The 21,934-nt window shown below is 37.3% G+C and overlaps 1 protein-coding gene across 3 annotated transcripts in view; it reads right to left on the reverse strand.

Moving 5' to 3' along the window:
- LOC149234433 (transferases, transferring acyl groups) overlaps positions 1-21,934 on the reverse strand; it is a 415,828-nt gene that overhangs the window by 378,403 nt on the left and 15,491 nt on the right. For 2 of the 3 annotated variants that reach the window (XM_089371840.1, XM_089371839.1), the window contains exons 2-4: positions 18,575-18,677; positions 18,419-18,482; positions 11,286-11,331 (exon numbers count right to left, since the gene is read on the reverse strand). In XM_089371840.1, coding sequence (XP_089227966.1) covers positions 11,286-11,331; positions 18,419-18,482; positions 18,575-18,624 — 160 coding nt within the window. In that variant the 5' untranslated portion in view covers positions 18,625-18,677. Of the gene's footprint in view, positions 1-11,285; positions 11,332-18,418; positions 18,483-18,574; positions 18,678-21,934 lie in introns of those variants that run through there. The other variant, XM_089371841.1, reaches the window with a different exon arrangement.

Consider the following 21,934-nt stretch of genomic DNA (forward strand, 5'->3'; position numbering starts at 1 on the left):
AGAGAAACATTCAAATATATATAAGTGAATATAAGAAAAGGGTAGTATTAAATTTTATTCTTAGTGGATTAAAGGGGAGATATATATTCTTATCAAACATAAAAAGGTGAATTTGGAGAATATTCCAATGGAAGTGTTCACAATCCATCAAATTAAAATAAATTTTATATATTTAGAAAAAACAAATGGGATCAATCATTGAAAAAAAAAATGATGGACCTCAATTCTAAAATGACGAAGGAAGAAAGGTTTTCCTATAATGGTCTTTCAGTTACAGATCACGGAGTAATTACATTAAAAAGAAGTATCCAAGGAAGAGAACTTAATGCCGTTATCAGCCCAAGCAATGATGAAAATTATATCAACATCAACTTGGCAAATCAACTATTAATTCCAGATTTAAGCATGAGTGTAAAGAAAATATTTTTGACCAAAAATAGTATAAAATTAATGATCTACAAGTGACAATAGGTCATTATGAGTACATATCACGATTTCATGTTGTAAGGACGGATAAAAAAACAAACATCATACACAGTCAACCCTGGTTTAAGGATTTGGGTACATTCATGTTAAACATAGAGAAACAAGTTTTGATGTTTCCTTATAAAGGGAAGATGGTCACGTTTCGAGACATAACAAGTAAATCAAAATCAATAAAATCTTCATTAGAAGACCTTAAGGATATCTTAGACTTGATGTTTCAAGATAACAAAAAAACTATATCAAAGAAGAAAAAAAAGCTTGAAGAAGTCATCTGCAGCAAAGACAGAGAAATTTCGCGCCTCAAAGATCACCAAGAAAAACTACTCAAACAAGTCAAGAAAGCTAAAGCATCAAAGAAGGAACTCAAGGAGCGTTTATTAGAACAAGAAGAAGAAAATTTATGTTTAAAGAGCCTTAACCAAACATTAGTAGAACAAATCAAGTGTTTAAAAGACGAGAAGCGTGAAGGCCAAAATAAAGTTGACTCAGAGAATGAGGAATGCTTACGTCTCAAAAATCATAATCAAAATCTACTCAAACAGATTAAAAAACTTAAGGACGAAAATAAATCATTGACGAATAGGTTCAAAGAACTTGTCGCAAAGGAAGCATCAAAATCTCCAGATGTAGCAGTCCAAACTGAAGAAACAAACATCAATACCACTAATCTCGCAGTTCAGGCAAATGCAAACCCTATTGAAGTAAAAACATACTCAGAGGTTGTCGTTCAAATAGAGAACACCCCAAATAAGGATTCAGTAGTTAAGTCAACAACAACAATGCCTAATGGAAATCAGGAAATTTCCATAAAAACGTTTAAGGAAATTCAAACAAGAAAAATTTATTATCTACATCTAAATCACAAGAGTAGACGCCTTAATAAATCTACAAATCTATATCACGTAGAACATAAACAAACTTATGTTCCGAAGAATACTGAAATAAGCTCAATCCAGTCATACGATAACTATTCACCACACATCTCCAAGGGTCAGAAGATTTCCCAGAAGATTAATCTAGGATGGTCTGATCCGTTTTCAGTACAACAATTTTGTCTATCGCTCAGAACATCATATCGTCTTGTATCAACAAAGATGAAAGTTCAGAAATGAGAAAATATTCCGAACGACAAAAGAGATTCGATCCGTCATCAGTAAGCTTTGAGGACAAAGCTTTTTGAAGGGGAAGGCAATGTAACAAACTAAATTTATATAAAAATAAACACAAATAATGTAAAAGACAACAAATAAGATTAATGATTAATTAGTTAGTAATTAATTAATGAAAAGGTATGTTCCGAAGAACATAACCATTAGTGAAAGGGTACTTACCTGGCTATATATATGGGACCCTCATTCTCATTTGTATCATCCTATATCAATTCTTATACAATTTACAATTACTGTCCTACGATGGATGTCTTTGTCTACGAAGTATTTTTTATATTTTCGCTACGTATACGACTAGTGGTCATTACATTTGTTTAGTTTAACATCACCATCACATACATCTTGCCAAAGTTCGTTGTAAATCAAAGTGCTTTCTATGTGCCTTTTCCAATTCTTGTAATTATTTGAGCCTTCAAGTTTGCCAGATTTAGAAAATAAACTTACCAGCTTGCACATTGTAAAAGTAAACGTATGCACCAAGATGGAACATGAACCACAAAAGAAGATGGACAACACGTCACACGCAGCACCACACAAAAAAAACGATCTATCGGGGCTTGGCCTTAACCCTCGTATAGTCATTAGAGGAAAAAAGTGACTGAGCTTTGCAGTTGGCTCTAGTCAACTTCTGTGAAATTTTACAATGAAACTTTCAAAATTTGATTTTTTACAATGCTCTTGCAAATTGTCTTCTATGACTGGCTAGTTAACTTTATAGACCCGCCCTTGAAGTAAAAACATTACTTCTAGTTACAATTTTATCACATCAAAAATACAACAACAACAAAAAAAAAACCTACACCTTATTACTCCAAATTTACAAAATCACACCTTATCACTCCAAATATTACAAAAATTCCCAAAATTCAACTTATCACTCCAAATTATTACAAAAAATCACTTATCTACATACACCCTATTTAAAACAATTTAATAAAAATTTAAAAATCACTTTATAAAAGTGATTTATAAAGGTAATAAATCATTTGGTGAAACTCCTTAAACTTGGTTCAGCGTAGGTCCTTTTAAAGCTTATGTGCGCCTGCACACATTAGCTCATCTCTTCTCAAGCCTGGACGCCCCCCTTGAAATGTGTTTTTCATTCCTTCCATGTACTCCTCTCTACGCTTACATGGAAGTTCCACGCTAGCCCAATAAGCCATCCACGGCATCAATGTTGCACGTCAACAGCGAATCAATGTGATATAAACAATTTGTTTTTTAATTATGATTTAACTAATTCCATTTATGCTTGCAGGTATCTGAAAACATCGACACAGCTAAGATAATTCGCCAGACATTAAGGCTAGAGATCTAATGTGGAGCACTTTATCCAATAAACGAACAGAGATAGAATGCTTGTAAGTTGTCAGAGAACTCGCGAGAGCTTCAATCGAAGAAACAAATTTCTCATTTTTAAACATATTTGTTATAAGACTCTCAATCAATACCAAAACCGTTGCTCCAGCAAACGATACCAAAACAAGAAAGTCGACTTTTTTGAAAGATGAAGACCCGAGCAGAAGGGGAGGAATTTACGGTGAGCAATGTTACTTGGGAGCGGGAGCGGAAGCGGGGAGCGGGAGCGACCATTTTCAGAAGCTCCCGGTTTGGGAGCGAATCCCAGAGCGATTTTTTAAAAATATATATATTTTTTATATTTTTTAATTTTTGATACATATATGTCAACAAAAACATGTAGAATGATGAATTAGATATAAAAAGCATAAAAAAGCATAGATTGAACCATATAACAACAATCATCTAGAAGTTATAATCTTCATCAACCACGTCCGCAAGTTAGTAACATAGTAACATACAACATATTGAGTCTCATGATTCATCAATCTTAAAGCTTCAAGCTTTCAAAATTCAATATATAACATTTATCATCATTGATCACCAAAGTTGTACTTGTAAGCTAAGTGTAACCATTACAACAAATAATATCTAACATGAAATGAAATGTTATAAAATGAAATGAAATGAAACAACTTTCAACTTTCATGAAGCATCATATTCATAATTCATTACTAATGAGTTATAATTGCCAACTTCAAACTTAAATTGTCATATATTGTTTAAAAAAATATCATAATAAATATGAAAGAGTCAATAGTTATAAAAGCTACTAGAAACTAGAAAAGAGAAGTAAATCTATTATCTATTTCTTATGCTTGGGCCTCTTGCCACCACGAGAAATGTCTAATTTTTTAGTCTTGTTGCAAAATCAGGATATTTGTCATTAATATCACCCTCCAAGCATTAATATCCAGAGGTATCTTTGTCATTACCTTTGTATCTGTATAGGGATCTAAGTCATTAATATCACCCTCTAAGCATTAACATAAGATAGAAAAAGCATAGCTTGTCAAGTCAAGATTTTGTTTGAGTGATGCGTACATTTTTAGAAGGGTCATGATAGAGGAGTTCGACAACCAATGTCACTAACATCAAGGTACATAGAGGGATTGGTACTCTTGATTAAATATGAGTTCCATACCCTAATACATGACAAAATTCAATGGAAACATTGCAATCCCCCAATCCTGAAATCCTGAAAAACTGATAAGTCTGCTGGATTTTGAATGAAATCTAAAATTCTACTTTCTCCATATGAAATCCAATGAGGACGAAACCACTCTCAAACATCCTGAGTCATTTCATGGTAATGTTAAAAATTTAAGTAAAAGGATGAAAATGAAAATTAAAGAAAATGTCACTTTTACTTTAAGAATTTAACATTACCATGAATAGCATATCAATACTAGGGCCTAGACTTGATCATTAAGTTGCCCCACTCAAAAACTATTTGTTTCTTTCAAAAAAAATTGCATTTCGAACATTACTACAAAAAAAAAAATGCAAAAAAGGCAAAACGCTCCCGAAAAGGCAGGGAGCGAAATTTTTTTTAGGGAGCGCGCTCCCGAAATCGCTCCCTTTTCGGGAGCGATTTCGGGAGCGCGCTCCCGACCCGCTCCCGAGTTGCTCCCGTCCGGAGCGCGGATCGGGAGCGGGAGCGAGGGGGGGGGGGGCGCTCCCCCGCAACACTGACGGTGAGAAATTATGGTGTTGCCTTACTTCACAAATATAAATTTCTTCTCCAATTTGGGGAATAAAAATTTGCTAATTAAAAAATCAAATGTCACTAATTCAGAAAATAAATTTTCTTTTCCTTAATAAAATTGAGAATTTTTCATACCATTCAACCACTGAACAATTTGATGGAGCTTTCCAAGAGCCTGCAGAGCTGGAATCTCCTCTTCACACCATCTGCATCATTGAAGCTTTGATACCACAATAATAGCAAAAGTGTCCTCAGACACACAAATTTTATTAATAAGAAAAAGAAAATTACATAAAATTTGCAAGAGTTTACACACAATCACTCAACACTCTTGGAAGAGAAGAGAAACAGGCTTTAAATAAGCTAGTGTCCTAAACTAATTTTGTTATGGATCACTTATTTCATTTACAAGTGTCCATTTACATTTAATGCTCTCATAAAAACACTCCTAACTATTTTCCTAAATTAGTTCCTAAGAAACGACACCTTTCTAGATGTCATATCTTTTACAACAACCAGTTATTCTAAAATGTCTCCAATATTTTATTAAATATTCTAGATAATTGAATATTAGATTCTAAATAATTAAACTATAGTTTATGTATTTTTGATCATCTAACACTAAGTAATTGTAACAACATAGAACATTTAGTTTTCTGCAAAGTACTTTCAAGTCCCAGCATAGAAAATTCAGTTTTCTACAAAGTAAAATCAGCTTTTTGCATAGAACTTTCAAGTTTTTGCAAAGAATTTTTAAGTTTCTACATGGAACTCTCAGATTTTAACAATTTTACTCATTTATCTCAAATCTATTTGTGCTACAAGAGATAGATCTGCTAATTAGAGCTTGAATTTTATTGTGAATATTGTAAATGATTTGTAAATAGTTTTTACTAACCCTTGTAACTATTTCTCTAATGTATATAGTTAATTGGGGTTTGTTCTATTATTTGAATTTTCTTATAAATTTGGAGGACAGCTAGGCTTCATTGTCACTTTGCAGATGCTATTTTTCAAGATCAAAGGCCAAGTTCGAAATCCTTGAAGGGTTAAGCTCTCATCCAGCCTAGCAGCTATTGTTTGGGCCTCAACTTATCTTGGAAGAAGTCGTCCAGCTCTTGGGAGAAGGCCACAAGGACTTTGGCTCCAGATCTAGCCTTTAGAGGCCTAGATCCATCCTTCTTAAGCCTCATTTGCTTAACACTCAATCAGATCTAAAGGCCGCAAGCTCTACAAGGGCTAGTTTCTATTGCAAACCAGGGTTTCCAAGGGTTTATCATTCAAAATTACTTGCAAACAATTTTTGTGATTGCTCTCACCGAATTTGGCATCAGATCTGATCCTTGTTTGCATTGCAGGCTCTCATCGCAAGTCTCTTGAGGGACAAAGGTCTTATTACAAGTCAAAACTGTCTAGCCACAAGCCGTAAAAGAGTCATCTACCCTAGCCACAGGCATTGGAGGCTAATCAAACTTAATGAAATTGATTATTGGACTAATTCCCTTGTCTTGCAGGCCAAGTGAAATATTTGCTAGGGTTATTGTTGATTTTTTTCAATGAAATTTTGCAATTATGTGGTCTTAATCCATTGAAATGATTGACTCGTGGACTGATCTTTTGATGCAGGCCTATTTATCACTTGGGAAGGGGTTTTGATCTTTATTTTTGGCTTGGGATCTTGTCTCACTCATAGATCTAGCTCATTAGGCCTAGCCACAAGGCTAAAGGCCTCTCTAGCCTAGGCCGCAAGCAATTGGAGGTTTATTTCTCCTCATATATCAGTCTAGGGCTAACATACTCGTGGTTGCAGGTTAGCATTGCTTTATGGAGGGGTCACAACACTTGTTTGTGGCTTGAACATTGTGATTTGTGTAGTCATCTCGGTATACTAGCCTTTGAGTGAAGGCTGCAGGCTTCTAAGGCCTAATTCCTCTCCACTGTGACTTTATTGCAGACAGTCTATCACTTCAGATCTGAGGTATTTTGTTGTAGACCCTAATCACAACAACAATAGCGATAATAAGCCCTAAAAACACTAAAGAATTAACACGTAACAATCATAAGAATTATAACAAGTGTTTGGATCTTGCTCTTGCATCTTGGCGACTGATTTCATAATTTGTGGATTGATCATGAGCTACAGTAGTCTGATCTGATCTTACAGTGGCATCTTTGAAGTCTAGTACATGGCTTCTAGTATCAAAATTGATCATGGTGCATTAACTCTTGTTCCTTGCATTTTTTTTAAATGATCTTGACTGAACAGTGGACTGATATACTTCAACAGTAGCTACAGTAGTTTGATCTCTTGTTGATAGTGATATCTTGAGGACTGGTGGAAGTTGGTTATTGTGCATGTATTGGCATTGGATAGCAAGAAGGATAGTAGTAGGCATCGTTCTTGGTTTTTCTCTTGTGATCTTGTCAAGGATAACCTTTACTGAGCATTTCTCTTTCCTCTCTTCACTAATTGTATTGTATTGCATTGTTGTTTCTCTCCTGGTTAATTGCATAGTGTTGCATTGCATGTTTAGAGGATAGTTGCATTTGAATCTCTTGCATTTCATCATCTCAAAACACTGTTAGCAATCTCATAACTTAGTTGTGCTTGTGTAATATTGTAGTTTCACTTGTTCTAATTGCTACATTATATAAGTGGAAAAGGAATCCTAATAAGCACATTTGAATAATCGAACATGATTGCTATCGTTGTTTCATAGAATGATCTTGAAGTGTTTAACTAATTGTTATTGGCATCTTGTAATCTTGTGTTAATAAGTGATACTTGATAATCTTGGTTACAAGTGGGTTTATATTGTTCATGTTGAAGCACTTCTCATAATTGTGATCTCATTTGCATTCTCGTCCTAGAGATAGATTTACATGATTAAAAACCTACCTCCAAGCATAAGCTTGGTTGATAGACATTTAGGGCCACGTTCTCCACCATTCAATTTGAGGAGTTAGACCCCCATTCACGGTTAACATAGGTGACCTTGTAGTTCTCTTGTGGGCAATCCCTTGTAGGAACGGAGGCACCTGGGTAGCTAAAAGCCCTGGGGAGGTATCATTAATGAGACCGTAGCCTCCTTCCCCAACAATTCTCTCTAAAACTTTGTTTGTGACTAGCTTCAAAACAATTGAGGAGAAGGCTTCACCTAGACTAGGCATATAACTAAAATCAACCAAGATTTGGCACTTCACCTAGTTTAGTTTTGCATCTCATCTATTTGACTTTTCTCATCTTTGCAGCATTTGTTTATCTCGTAACTTGATATATTCATCATTGTTGTGCACGTATTTCTTAATTCCATTTGAGCATTTAAGGCACTGGTCTCCTACTGATTTATCTTAAGATCTAATCGAATCTATCTAGTTGTGCTCGATAATCTTGCTTACTATATAATTCTAACTCGAGTTTACTAAAATAATCATTTGTATCTCCTAAACTTAATGATTCTCAACAAGTTCCTCATCTGTTTTTCACCGTTAAGGGCTACCCCCCTTAGCTTTCCTAGGAGATAGCTTAAACAGAGTGAGTAGGGATCAGAGTGACAGCCCCTACTCTGAGCGTTGTGCCACAAAGTTTATACCTTGCGAGGTTAGAAACTTTTCCCGCTCTTAGGTGTACAACTTGGGTGACAACACACCCTAAACTGAAGATATTGACAAAGGCCCTACTAAATCAAAATGGAACAGATCCAAAATGCCTTTGGATCAAGTCTCTCTGCTAGGGAAAGATGCCTTGACATTCTTGCCAAGTGAACACCATTTGCACAACCCCTGTTGGTCCTAGAAGCCCAATGACCATCCATCTCAGTAATGGTAGAGCTCTGTGATGGAGATGCCCCATCCTCCTATGCCAAAGTTCGCACGTGCTCTCACTAGTGTGCACTAGTGCCTAAGCAGGCTAATCCTAAAATCTATGTATGTTCCCCTCTCCGACTCCAATCCTCACTACAATGTCTACAATAGCTCCCTCTAGGCAGATGAACACTTGCCTCCTCCGCAAGTTAACCTCATAACCTTTGTCCTCCATGACTGAGATGGACAAAAGGTCCTTCTTTAAGCTAGGTACATAGAGTACCTCCTATGCATCAAAGGACCCTCTTGACTCGAGCTAAAATAAAATTGTCTCATGTCCCCTGGCTAAATACTTGGCATCATCGCCAAGCTCAACATGGATCCCTAAGTCGTCCTCTGAAAAACTACTGAATAACTCTCTAGCCTCTATTATGTGGCAAAAGGTACTACTGTCCATGTCCCAGGTGCTTCTACCAATAGTGTTGGTAGAAAGGCAAGACTCGAACGAAAAGTCACTCTCAAACTTAGAAGCAAGCTCACTCAATTGTGTCTATGTTGTCACTGCAACTCTTTGCAACTTCCCCTTGCCCTTCTTCCTTTGTGGACACCGAGAAACAAAATAGCCATTTTTATGGCAGATATACCATTTGATCTTTGCTCATATCTCTCATTTGCCCTGACTGCCACCCTTCTTGATCGAACCCTTCCCTTTGGTCTTCTTTGTCTTGCTGACCAATGCCAAGTTTTCATTTGCTGCTCCTTCTCCCTGCTTATTGGTCCTGGACTCTTTACAAGTCTCCTTTTGGATGCAATCATCCCAAAGTCTCTCCCACTTGGGAAGATGCTCCCAAGCACAAACATCCATGATGAATGGTTCCCAAGCCTTGGTGAACCCATTCAAAGCAACATTCACTAGCTCTGCATCCAATACAACTTCTCCAATATTTGTAAGTTGGTCACGGATCTATGCGATCTTCATAAGGTAGTTGGTCACGTTGTTGGAGGACTTCATTATGCACTCTCTGAGCTTATTTTTGAAAATAATTTTCTGGTTCATGTTATCACTTTGAAAAAGTGATACCAAGGCATCAAACATCTCTTTAGATCTGGTATTTTATGCAACATGCAGAATCAAATGATCCTTAATAGCTTCAAGCATCACACTTTGTGCCTTTATGTCCTTATCTCACACTGCCTACACTGCTAGTGTTACCACTGTTGGTGTTTGCATGCTCCCTTAGGTCTGCGTTGAAGCTGGAGGAAGGTTGGACACAACTTCCCACAAGTCATGCTACTTCAAGATCACTGAGATTATTGCCTTCCATGGCAAGAAATTCAAAACCCCATTAAGTTGATCCTCAACTTTCAAACTGATTATTGACATGATTGTCCTGAGCTTTGTATCTCAAGCTTGTTAAACTAACTTGGAAAACAATAGATATGCTTTTCTCTCAGAGAAATTGCTCTGATACCATGTTAAATTATCCTAAAAGCAACTATCTACGCAAACAAATCAGAGATAGTTACTTGCTAGAATGATTAACTTTTATATGCAGCGAACAAAAAATAGAAAAGCAATCACACAGTGCACAATTATTTCTGCTCTTCTAGAGCAATTCATCATTCAAAATATCTTCAGTGATTACAAGAGCTCTCTTATAGGCAAAATGACTCTGAGAAATTAACAAACGAACAACAAACCTGGAAAATTCCAAACTACACAAAAATCAAGGCAGATTTGCACCACACACGCAACCTGCTTTGCAATTCGTACATCTGTACGAAATCCGTATGACCTGCTCTGTTGGGTTGAACGGCTGCTCTTCCTCAATGTTGGCTAACTGCCTTCTCCTTTCTGAACCACTACTGAAACTCCTCGGACCTCGCCAATGGCTGAAAATCAGATCTCTGATTTTCTCCTTCACTCACGTGACTTGTGAAATGAATGCTCTCTGTGTGTCTTTGTCCTTTGCCCTCTCTTTCTTTTATAACTTTGACATGAGCCAAAAACCTAATCTTCAATGGCTAAGATCTAACCGTGAGATCAATGGCTCTCTTTTAATTAAATCATTAAGTGACCCACTTTAGTCATTTTATTAATTAAAAGTCACTTTATTAATTAATTAATAGAGTGAACTTCTGGAAAAAGCATAGGATACATTTAATGATGAATTCCATAAGTAGACACCCTCATGGAAATACCTGTCTGAGATACAAACACTAACAGTTCCACTCAAGTTCGGGGTGTTTTTGGTATCCATGCAGTTTTGTTTCTTGTGGGCAGCGTGTGGAGGTTTCCATTTAAGTTTTTCAACGGAGTGAAAAGCTAATTTGGAGTAATTGCCTGTGTGTGTGTGAAATTAATTTTTATGCTTCTGCTATTTAATTTCTATCTATTGTATGATTGATGCTATGGTCAGACATTTAATTTTAGCGTTAATTGAATTCAGCAATGTACATGTTTAATTGAGATCATAAGGACATTTATCACCTAGGGCTTTAAATGTTTAAAATATTTAATAATGGTCAGTGTTATTTTTGTAAACTAGAATTATCAGATTTCATGGCAATTGGAGAGCCTCTCAAAGAAACAGCAAAAACAGCAGAGTGTTCACAACATTCCATTCTTATGAAATTCTGCAATACATTCAAGAGTAAAAATTCTTATCATTTAAATACAACTCAAAAATGGAAATACTAAAGACTTTGAAAAGAACAAGCACGAAATATATTACAGAGCTGTGTCAAACTAGCCTTACCCCATCTGAGTTGGAACACATTCCATTGTCGCAGGAGGATAAGAACCTAAAGTCAGAAAATAAATATAGCAAAATTAGCATTCTGCAAAAGATTGTTCCAATCTAAAACAGTTATTTACAAGATAGTAACTATAAAGACAAAGGACTTGGCAAAAGGTCATCAACGAGACATTTGATTGAAGTGCACTAACTTTGTCCTTGTCTGGGAAAAAGCAGCTTCTTACTTCACCTTACTACTTGCCCCACCCTCAAAGCTATCCTGTCTGAACGTAAATGGAAGGATCAAAAGATTTCTATAGAAGAAAGAAAACAAAGAATTTTAGACTGGTAACTACATGGAATTATATGAATCCAAGGGAAGAGATGCTGGACAAAGAGTCTGTCATAATCAACCAGCATCAAATTTTGAATGAGTTTGTGAACTGACAGACCAAAAGAGAGAACAGTGGAAATAAACTTGGTAGATTGAAACTTTGCTTCAATTTAATTGGATGATATGGGAGACTGTTGTCAGTGCCTACAACAAAGATAACGGTGAGGTCTGATACATCAATAAAGTGTATCACGATTCACCACCTACCAAATAAGATATCAACCTATCACATGATTTTCCAGAATCACGGAACCAAGGGAAGGGGGGAACGGGGGGCGGGTATCCAAAACAGCTAGAGCACACCTCCAAATTTTTCAGGGGATGGAAGCTTGGGGATGGGAATAATTAATGTGTGTGTTTTTCAAAATTATAAAAAAAAAATGGAATTCACAATAAACACGAATGATGAAAGAGAGCTAGGTTAGTGCATAAATATCAACTTTTAGAAATAAGTGCGTGCCAAGTAGATACTCCAATGACAAAATCAAAATATTATAATATGCCAATATTGCATAGAACTTTAATGAAAGTTTCTATATACGAAACTGATGGGAAACATATTTGCAGGACTTCCCAAAGTTTTTTGTACTATCTACCATATGTGAAATGAGTCCTATACACAGATAAAGTGAAGCCCAAGTTTTGGTAACATAGAAAATAATCCATTTCTGTTAAAAATAAAAAATAAAAAAAGCAATTCCAAACAGTTTCACAAATAGAAGTAAACACATTTTGGACATCATAATGCATAGCCAATAATGAAGAACAACATCAACAGTGGGCACTGAAACCAAGAACACAACAGCTCAAAAAACTTGGTCAGATGATTCAGCTTGGCCTTTTTCCATTAATACTGATGGTCCTCCTTTCCTATCTGTTGAAGCTGAATTTGAAAATGATTCAATGATTAGGTTTATCTTCTACAATTTAGCCTTTTGAAGGGACTAAATCATAAGAGGGGAAACATCGAGGCTTGCCGCAGATAGTTTCACTGACATGTCCCCATGCAACATAGAGGTAAACAAGTATCCCAAATAATAGCGAGATTGGTATCCGGAACAACATACCATAATAAGCAGTATGCTGAGAGAGACAAAATTGACCAAGAATTTGTTCATCTTCCAGGAAAATCATCGCATATTGGGACTAATACTATGTAAATGTAAAGCTGTAATAGAGGCATAGTGAAGTATAATAAACAAAATTTCTGTAACAGTAACAGATTTTGTCTGAATGCAATGTAACATATTTTCTGTTTCCTTGGCCGTTAAAGAAATGCTAATCAATGGAGTCTTCACAATTTTCAGCTTGAACTATAATCTTATTAAGTTCCTACAAGGAAACAGTCTGTTGATCTCAAACTTTCATGTTATAGTGCATGATCTGTTGCAAACGGACAGTCCCTCAGGCCATCATCAAATCAGAGCTTGGGGCATCTTGACAGCAATAGATTGATCATCTTCCTCCATGGGATTCACACTTTGGGTGATGATATGTCAAGGACAGAGAGATACCCATATTTGGCCCATTTGCTCACTAGAGAAGATTGTTGCTGTTATTACTAAGCAATGTCGACATTGGTTTTCAGTGACTTCTTCGCTGCTTCAAACCGTCAATGTCTCTATTGAACACCTCCCCCATATCCAGTACTCCTGATAATCCTGGTCATTTTTGTTGAAGAATCTAGGGCAAATGTAGTTAATGTGATTCTTCTTAGCATGATAAATATTTGTGAGGTATTTTAACTTTGTGCTTATTAGCACAATCTTATCTCGATATCATTAATCTGTGTATTTCTTACTTCATGAAACAGTTACCAAAATACAAGTGACAAGAACACCAGATGTTGGCTTTTTGCCAGGGCCAAAACCTCTCCCTCATGGAGAGGAAAACCCATACAAAATTCTTCTTATAGAGATTCTACTTGACGAATACCAAGACCATGACCCTTGACCTACTAGACACTCCAAGACCAAGACACCAATCCTCTTCTTACTATTGACATCACCATCATCATTACTGCATCATCTAGATCATCATCATGGCTGCATCATTGAGGGCATCACTACTACACTCTTCATTGTTGCACCTTTATGGAGGGCTTTACCATGATAATGAGATCATCGTTGTTGTACCATAGCTGCTCCTTTACTTATATCCTTGCTTCACCCTTACTGAAATCATCTTTATGTCAATGAGGTCTCTATAATGTATGAGAGCTGCACCGAGATATTGATCATGACCTTATCTTCATGATTACCACCTCACTGAGATCATGACTGTGACTAGTATGCCGAGAATGCTTCACTGTGAGATCACTGAGCTTCTTCTTATTATCATTATGCCAAGACTGTTGAGACATGACCCTTCTCCATTGACACACTGAACCTCTGTCTTTATCCGAGATTCCTGTACCCTGAACTAGGCCGAGACTGCAAGGAAATATGCGAGGAGATTACTGTAGTTGTCACCGAGATTTCAGAGGTATTCTGAGGTTCTGTCATCATCCGAAGTTGCAGACACTTATCCGAAATTTTGTGTTTCCTGTGGTGACCCCAGCAGGGTATTTATAGTGGTCACGTCTCCATAAATGAGCCGACATACAGTGTGAAACATTGTGTCTGTTTATTGAGCCGACATGATGGTTATATATATATTTTTTAGGCCGACATGACTGTACTTCTTATTGTTTTGCTTGCTTGCTGTCTTCTTCATGAGGATTGTGCTGGTCTTAGAGGGCTAATCTAGTCACTAGGTAGACTTATAAAGTTATATACATTACATATATGCTCAAGAAGAGCTCTGTTAAGTTATGGTATGTTCTATGCTTATAGCAGTTTACTTTTCTTTCTTATTATTATCCACAGATTAGCAATCACATGTACATAAAGTAAAGTGCAGATAGAACATTAAACGATCAACAGAAAACAAGCCAAGACAAGAGACACAAGATGTGGCGGCTAGCCAGGGACAAACCCCACAATGTGTGGGGAAACCCTTTATCAAATCTTCTTTTATCTTCAATAATTTAGCAGAGAGAAATAGTACAATGAATCTGATTTATATCAACAGTAGCAAACCCTAGATCAGCAGCATTAGCATTAGCGGCTTCATCATCAAACCAGGGCAGACGATATCTCACAAACCGACCGTTGGATCGGCATGATTCCACCACCAAAAGTTGCAGCTTCAGAGGAGGTTCAGATGAACCTATAGCGTAGTTCAGATGAGGAGATCTTCTAGTCCACGCAGGTCAAACTTTACTTCTGCAGTTGCAGCTTCAGTTTCAGCAGCTTCCGGCTTCAAACTAGGGCAGTCGATATCTTTCAAACCGTCCGTCGGATTGACTTGATTCCACCACCAAAAGTTGCGGCTTTCAGAGGAGGTTCAGATGAACCTACAACGCAGTTCATATGAGGAGATCTTCTAGTCCACGCAGGTCAAACTTTACTTCTGCAGTTGTAGCTTCAGTTTCAGCAGCTTCCGACTTCAAACTAGGGCAGTCGATATCTTGCAAACCGTCCGTCGGATTGACTTGATTCCACCACCAAAAGTTGCGGCTTTCAGAGGAGGTTTAGATGAACCTACAGCGTAGTTCAGATGAGGAGATCTTCTAGTCCACGCAAGTCAATCTTTACTTCTGCAGTTGCAGCTTCAGTTTCGGCAGCTTCCGGCTTCAAATGTGTGAGGGAGAGACCCTTTTCTGCGCAGTAGAGAAGAGACTCTTTTCTGCGCAGTAGAGAGAGAGAGAGATGTGATGAGTTGAGTGTGTCCAAATGAGGAAAAGTCCTCCTGTATTTATACACAACGTTGGTGTTTGAATAGATGTGACTATTGGGCTTCTGAGCCTACATGAGTTGTAGTTCGGCTTGATAATAATTCCATAATCAAAATAAATTCATATCTCCATGAATACTTATCGGAATCGGATGATCTTTATATCAATCCTACACCTCTCGACGAGGGGAATCTAATAAAAATATTATCAGCCATGAATAAGATGACCCACATGAAGTTTTGCCCTAGTTGCCAATTTTAACAAGCTCTTTGACTCTTTGACTTTCCTAGACCTATGAAATGAGCAAGAAACTCATTCTTATAATTCAAAAATAATATTTCTTTTTCTTGACAAGTACAAAGATCAAAATTACATTTGTAAATATCGAACCTAGTTACACTTTCTTCAACAATTTTCTACCTCACTAACAAAACTTGAATGGAGTGGTCAAAGAAGATACCTACCATTAATACATTCAGGTTACTTGGATTATCCCCCACCTCCAACCCCACCACTGAGTCTCAACCCGAATGTCTTTCTACCTAGAGTATTTCATGTAATTGAGGGATGGTCCCATTTTTTTGCTTGACTATACCTGACAACAATGGACACATGGCCTTTGAATTCCTCTTGATAGCACTGGGTTTGTTCAAAATTCAAACCCCATATGGAGTCAAACCATCACAATCCTACGCCTTGAGTACATCTCTCAATTGTGTCACTCAAAGGAGGTTGTGCGAGAGGATCACTTCATATTTAAGTGTCTGGTCTATCACGAGATCAGGGCATTTTCACTGCTTATTGAGGGAACATCTGAGGTCCTTTTTCCAATATTTGGATCATAATATCATGGCTCTTTTATACAGGAAGTGTCATTCAACGAAAGGAATATCCTACGCTGCCCTCCCAAGCATGATCTTACCATGTCAATTATCTCATTCTTTCTTATTGTCATAGTTGTCACTAGCAACAAGAGGCACATTGAGGTCCCAAACACATTTGGCACCACAGCAATGAGAACATGCATCTCCTCTCAGTTGCCAAGCGATGCCACAAGGCTTTTGCAAAGTACACACTCTTATCATAATCATGTCAGTCGACTTGCAAATGGCAATCAATCCTATATCACTAGTTATTTACAAGTGACCTCTAATATTAGGAGAGTTTCATAGTCCAAGCTTCCCCCCAGGATTGCCTAGCCAGTTTCTCTCAACCTCAGATATGTTAGAAGATAAGGTTTACAACATGTGTAATAAAGTCACCTTAGTGACATTAGGGTTTCCCAGTTATTATTAGCTTTTAGGGTTTTGGACAAATATCACCACTCAACCTCTATATAAGAGAGGGGAATCCCATTATAATCATGCAAAGTATTTTCTTGATTTGTAAAGTATTATCGTGCTCAATTAGGTGACTAACCCAATCTAGGGTTTTCACATTCAATGATCTAGCTCATTTCATAATGGTATCCTCATGGCCTAGTTTGAAGAGAGTCATCTAGTCACCAGTTGAGCAGCTCGATCTATCTTACATGATCTTCCATAGATCTTGCATTCTATCTACCTCATGTCCATGGATTTATTGTCGTCTTCTTCAAAGCCAGCCACCAAAAGTTGAACTCAGCTATGAGATAAAAGTCCTTTTTTTAATTAAAGAAGAAAGCCGCCATTTGCTCTGAAGGGCACAACCATACCTTAATGAATCCCATGAATTTTGAGCCTACAGAAACCACCTTTATAGGATGCTGTCGTGGCAATTAACAGCACTGTTTCCACCAATAGAAGCAGCATCCTCCATTGCATGATGTGACACAGATTTAAAGCTGCAACATATCACGAGATATTGCACTCAAATCTGCAATTTAAAACACTAGTAGATTGTGTCTTCTAGAGCATTCAATGGAAGAAGCCATGATGTGGAATGCAAATTGCCCACAAGAGGGTAGGCTACCATATAGATTTGTCTACAATGTACATAAAGGAATTGTTGCCTCCTATCATTCACAGCCGCCTGAGGAAAGAAGACCACCACATTTCTTATATTTCTAATCTAGCCTTCAGTGCATATTTGTAGATTGACTTTGGGAATAATAATAATAGCAGAGAGCATCAGCCCAGCACCCACAAAAATTTGACAGAGGTATTTCAATCAGCCCAGCATTGACGGATATTTTCTTAATTACTATATATTTTTGTAAAAGGCAAGGATAAGCAGAGGCTTTGTTTCCATAATACAGAGTGTTATTTTTTGTTTCCCACACAGTTTAGACAGAATTTTATGAAAACAGAAACAACTCTAAAAAATTTCAATGGCTGAGATTCCCGTACCTGGGAAGTGAAAATCCAGATGCAGTTGATGAAAAAATTTGAGGAATAGTAAAAGCAACCAACTAACTATTTACATATTCAAATAATTACTGTACTTGCAGAGGAGAGATCATAAAGCCAAAGTTATTATTGGCCCTGCTTTCTTAGACTCTTTTGCATCAATGTAGATCTAGAAAAATCATCCAAGGAAATCAGGGATAAATTGAATACACTGTTTGAAGCAAAAGAAATGTATGCAAAGTTTTCTCTAAAGTTATTCAGAATCAAGATGTCTGCTGAAGTCACTATGCCTAACCGCATAAATAATCTAAGATCTCTCATTATACAGATAATTGAAGTCAAAGCTATGGTAGAGAAAAGAATGCCAAAGGCACTTTTTTGTTTATGTTAATAATAGTACTTATGAAAGAAAATGGAGAATGTATTACAGCTGATAGTTCCTTCTAAGTTCTCATCCACTAATTCTTTTTATTAGAAGAGTTAGATAGAGTGTTTTGTTAAGGGTTGGGCTTAGGATTGTAAGTAAACAGCATTCTATTGATACAATTTGCGTTAAATTTAAATTCACTTAATATCTGTGTGTCTCGACTCTCAATATGCATTCATCATCATCGATGAGGAAAATCCAAAGATGAAAAGGAGTATAGAGACTTACAGGCATAATTGCAGTGAGGGCAGCAATTTCAAGAATTGATGTACCATTCAAGTTGCTGACAAAACTGCAACCAAGAAAACCAGATCACATCAAATTCAACTGTATTGCATTGAATTGAAGGAGGAAAGCGATATAACTGATGAAACAGAAACTTACTCTTCTTTAATCTGCTTGTGAGGATTGAGGTAAGTACTGTAGGACTCCATTGATATATCATGAAAAGTGAATAGTCTTCCACTGTAATGTTGAACATAAGCCACTGCCAGAGAAAAACAAAACAAAAACAGTAGAAGTGTTTGTGACTAAGTAGAGCGATGCATCTTCAGGAACCTCCTCATTATATAATAACAACAATGTTTTATTCCAGGCCGTGAAGCTTTGCCTTTTACTTGTCTCTAGTTCAGCTGCCTCTGTGATCAAGAATTCCTCGAAATAACAATTGAAAGTGTTTTTTGTAATCAAAGTTGAAATGTAATTATTTAAATTGAAAGTACAGTTTTTAATAATTATTGCCATTACGGTTGAAATTGTTGTTTCATAGTGAACAAAATGTAGCAAAAATTTGAAAATTCATGTCAAAAACTAGATGGAAAAGCAATTTAGTTATGTCATAACAAGAAATGAAATACTGGTCAAAATTTTAAAGAAAAGAACAGAAGTGTGGTTTCCAATCTTAAGCTTAGGTAAGAACATCGTCCTCATCTTGGCTCAGATCCGAGACCTTAGCTCAGATAAGGTCCTAGTCCTAACATCTACTAAAGTAGGTAATATCCTACTGTAGAGCTCTACTAAGGTCCCAGTCCTAATCTCAGGTACTAAGACCTTTATCCTAAGATCACTAAGGTCTCAATCTTGATCTTTGCTTAAGGAAGTAAGGACCTAATCCTGAGATCTATAGTTAATGAATGAACAAATTTTAAGAGAATAAGTCATTCTTATAGAAGGAAAAAGCAAACCTTAAACAAATATAAACAAAACATTGCATATCATGAAGAATATATATGGAAGATACAAAGTCATCATGAATGTCACTAATCATACAAGTGTATCATTGTCAAAGGTAGTCATACAACTCAGCAGTGTCATCAATGGAGTAAACTTGTTCCACAGAAACCCAATGTTTGTCTAGCCAATCCCACAACAAGCCTTCACAATGACCTTCAACTGTACTTTCAAAGCTAAAAGAGTCATGTCAATTATAATGATTTTAATGCACATAAACATCAAGGCACAACAACACGTATGCTCATATTGGATGCTATTAATAATTAAGATTTACCAAATTCACAAGGATTTTATATAAATCCTATAAGCAAAGCTTAATAATTTGGCACTTCAATCATTACAATCAACAGTTGTTAAAATTGGCAACTAGGGCCAAACTCCATGTGGATCATCTTATTTATAGCAGCTGATATTTTTCTTGGATTCCTCTCGTCGAGAGGTGTAGGATTGATCTAACGATCATCCGATTCCGACATGTATTCATGGAGATATGAATTTATTTGTATTTCTTGACAATTTGTCAAGGTCGGCCAGCAAGTAAAATAGTGTTGCACACCCCCAGCTAAACCTCAACGTGGCATATAAGTAGAGGAGACCTTGAGGCATTATCACACTCATCTCATCTCCACATCTCTTCTCTCTCCTAGTCTCTTGGGTATGCGTAGGAGGAAGAAGACTCTCTCACGTGGGAAGAAGAAAGAGGACGCAGTTAGGGCAGCAGTTGTGACGTGGGTGCTAGAGGACTGCGTTGACCAGCCTATAGGCTCCCTTGACTGCAGATTTGTGGGGGGAGTCTCTCTCTTGCTATCCGCAGTTCAGATCAGCCTTGTTGACCTCTGTTTGACCACTGTTTTGGGACAGTGTTGACTGGTTAGGGCTGACTGCAGGAGCTGATATATTGACTGTTGTTTTGACCATGTTTTGAGGACTGTTTTGGGCTGCTATTTATTGTTGTAGGAGGCCGAGTTCTCCTAGGTTGTCTTGAGGACATGTGGAGCTTATTGATCAGCCTTGTCATCGCTGTTCAAGGGTTTCATTACTGCTGTTGTAAATCACAGATTTGTGATATTGTACTATCTCTCTCTCTCTTCTGAATTATTGAAAAATATAAAAGAATTGATCAAAGGGTTTCCCCGCATTGGGGTTTGTCCCTGGCTGGCACCACATCTTGTGTCTCTTGTCTTGGCTTGTCTTCTGTTGTTTTCATTTATGTTCTATCGGCATTTTACTATCATGTTAATGTGATTGCTATACTGGAAATTGACATTGGGCTAATAAGAAGAATTGAAGTAAAATGCTCTTAAGCATAGAACATACCATAAATTAACATGGTATCAGAGGTGAGGTGAAGACAAAGCCCAAGCAAGAGCAAGAGCAATCACCAAAGACAGTTGGAAAAAGTCAAAAGGCTTCATGGGTTCCTCATCCCACTTCCTCGTCGAAGACAAGCTCCGTGAGAAGTCTGACTATCACTAATGGAAGATCTCTCTTGATCTGACATTGGAAGAGCAGGAAGTGTTGGACTATGTGAGGGGCAGAATTATGGAACCTCCATCAAATGCACCGGCTGCTACAAGGAACAAGTACACTAAGGGTGAAGTCAAAGCAAAGACTCAATTGACAAGCGTCTGGTGGCCTACATTTCCGAGTTGAACACCTCCAAGGAGATCTATGATTGTTAAAATTGGCAATTAGGGCCAAACTCCATGTGGGTCATCCTATTTATGGCAGCTAATATTTTTCTTGGATCCCTCTCATCAAGAGGTGTAGGATTGATCTAAAGATCATCCAATTCCAATAAGTATTCATGGAGTTATGAATTTATTTGTGTTATAAGACAATTCGTCAAGGTCGGCCAACAACCAAATAAACCCCACATGTGCTCAACATTTTAGTATAAAAAGAGGTGACTTGATTGTCATTTGTACACACACTTCACTCTTGATTTCTCTCCACTTGTTTTGGGTTTTAGTGGAAGAGAAGTCTAAGAGGAGGAAGCCCTAAATGCAGGTCTAGAAGGAGACCCTATTCGCTGTAAAAGAAGGATGCCCTAGCCGCAGGTCTTGTGAAGGTTTGGCCGCAGTTCAAAGGGAGATCTAGCACAGTGAAGGAGGCCTAACAGCTGACCCTAAACGCAGTCTTATCATACCCTAGATGCCCTAATCTATACGCTGTTTGAGACAGCCCTTAGACGCTGGAAAAGAGGCAGTAAAGAGGCTCTCTAACTCGCTGCCCTAACCAGCAAAGAAGGTAGGGATAGCGTGGGTGTTTTAGGGCTGTTAGAACCTCTTGGTGACTACGTGGAGGGTTGCTCCATGCTACAAAGAGTCCAATTTAGGTAAGGAGAATTGCGGACTATTTGTGAGCAGCTTTAAGGTAAGGGTGACACTATTTGGTTGGCTAATAGGTGACAGCAATCCCTGTGGTAAGCCGCAGGCCTTGCCTAACTAAAATAGGGATAGCGTGGAGGCTTCTTGGGCTGAAAAGTACTCAGAACAGTAACACGAATGG

This window comes from Pinus tabuliformis, chromosome 8 (assembly GCF_031772625.1).
Source record: "Pinus tabuliformis cultivar Carrire ecotype Pingquan chromosome 8, CPIR1, whole genome shotgun sequence".
Classification (NCBI taxonomy): domain Eukaryota; kingdom Viridiplantae; phylum Streptophyta; class Pinopsida; order Pinales; family Pinaceae; genus Pinus; species Pinus tabuliformis.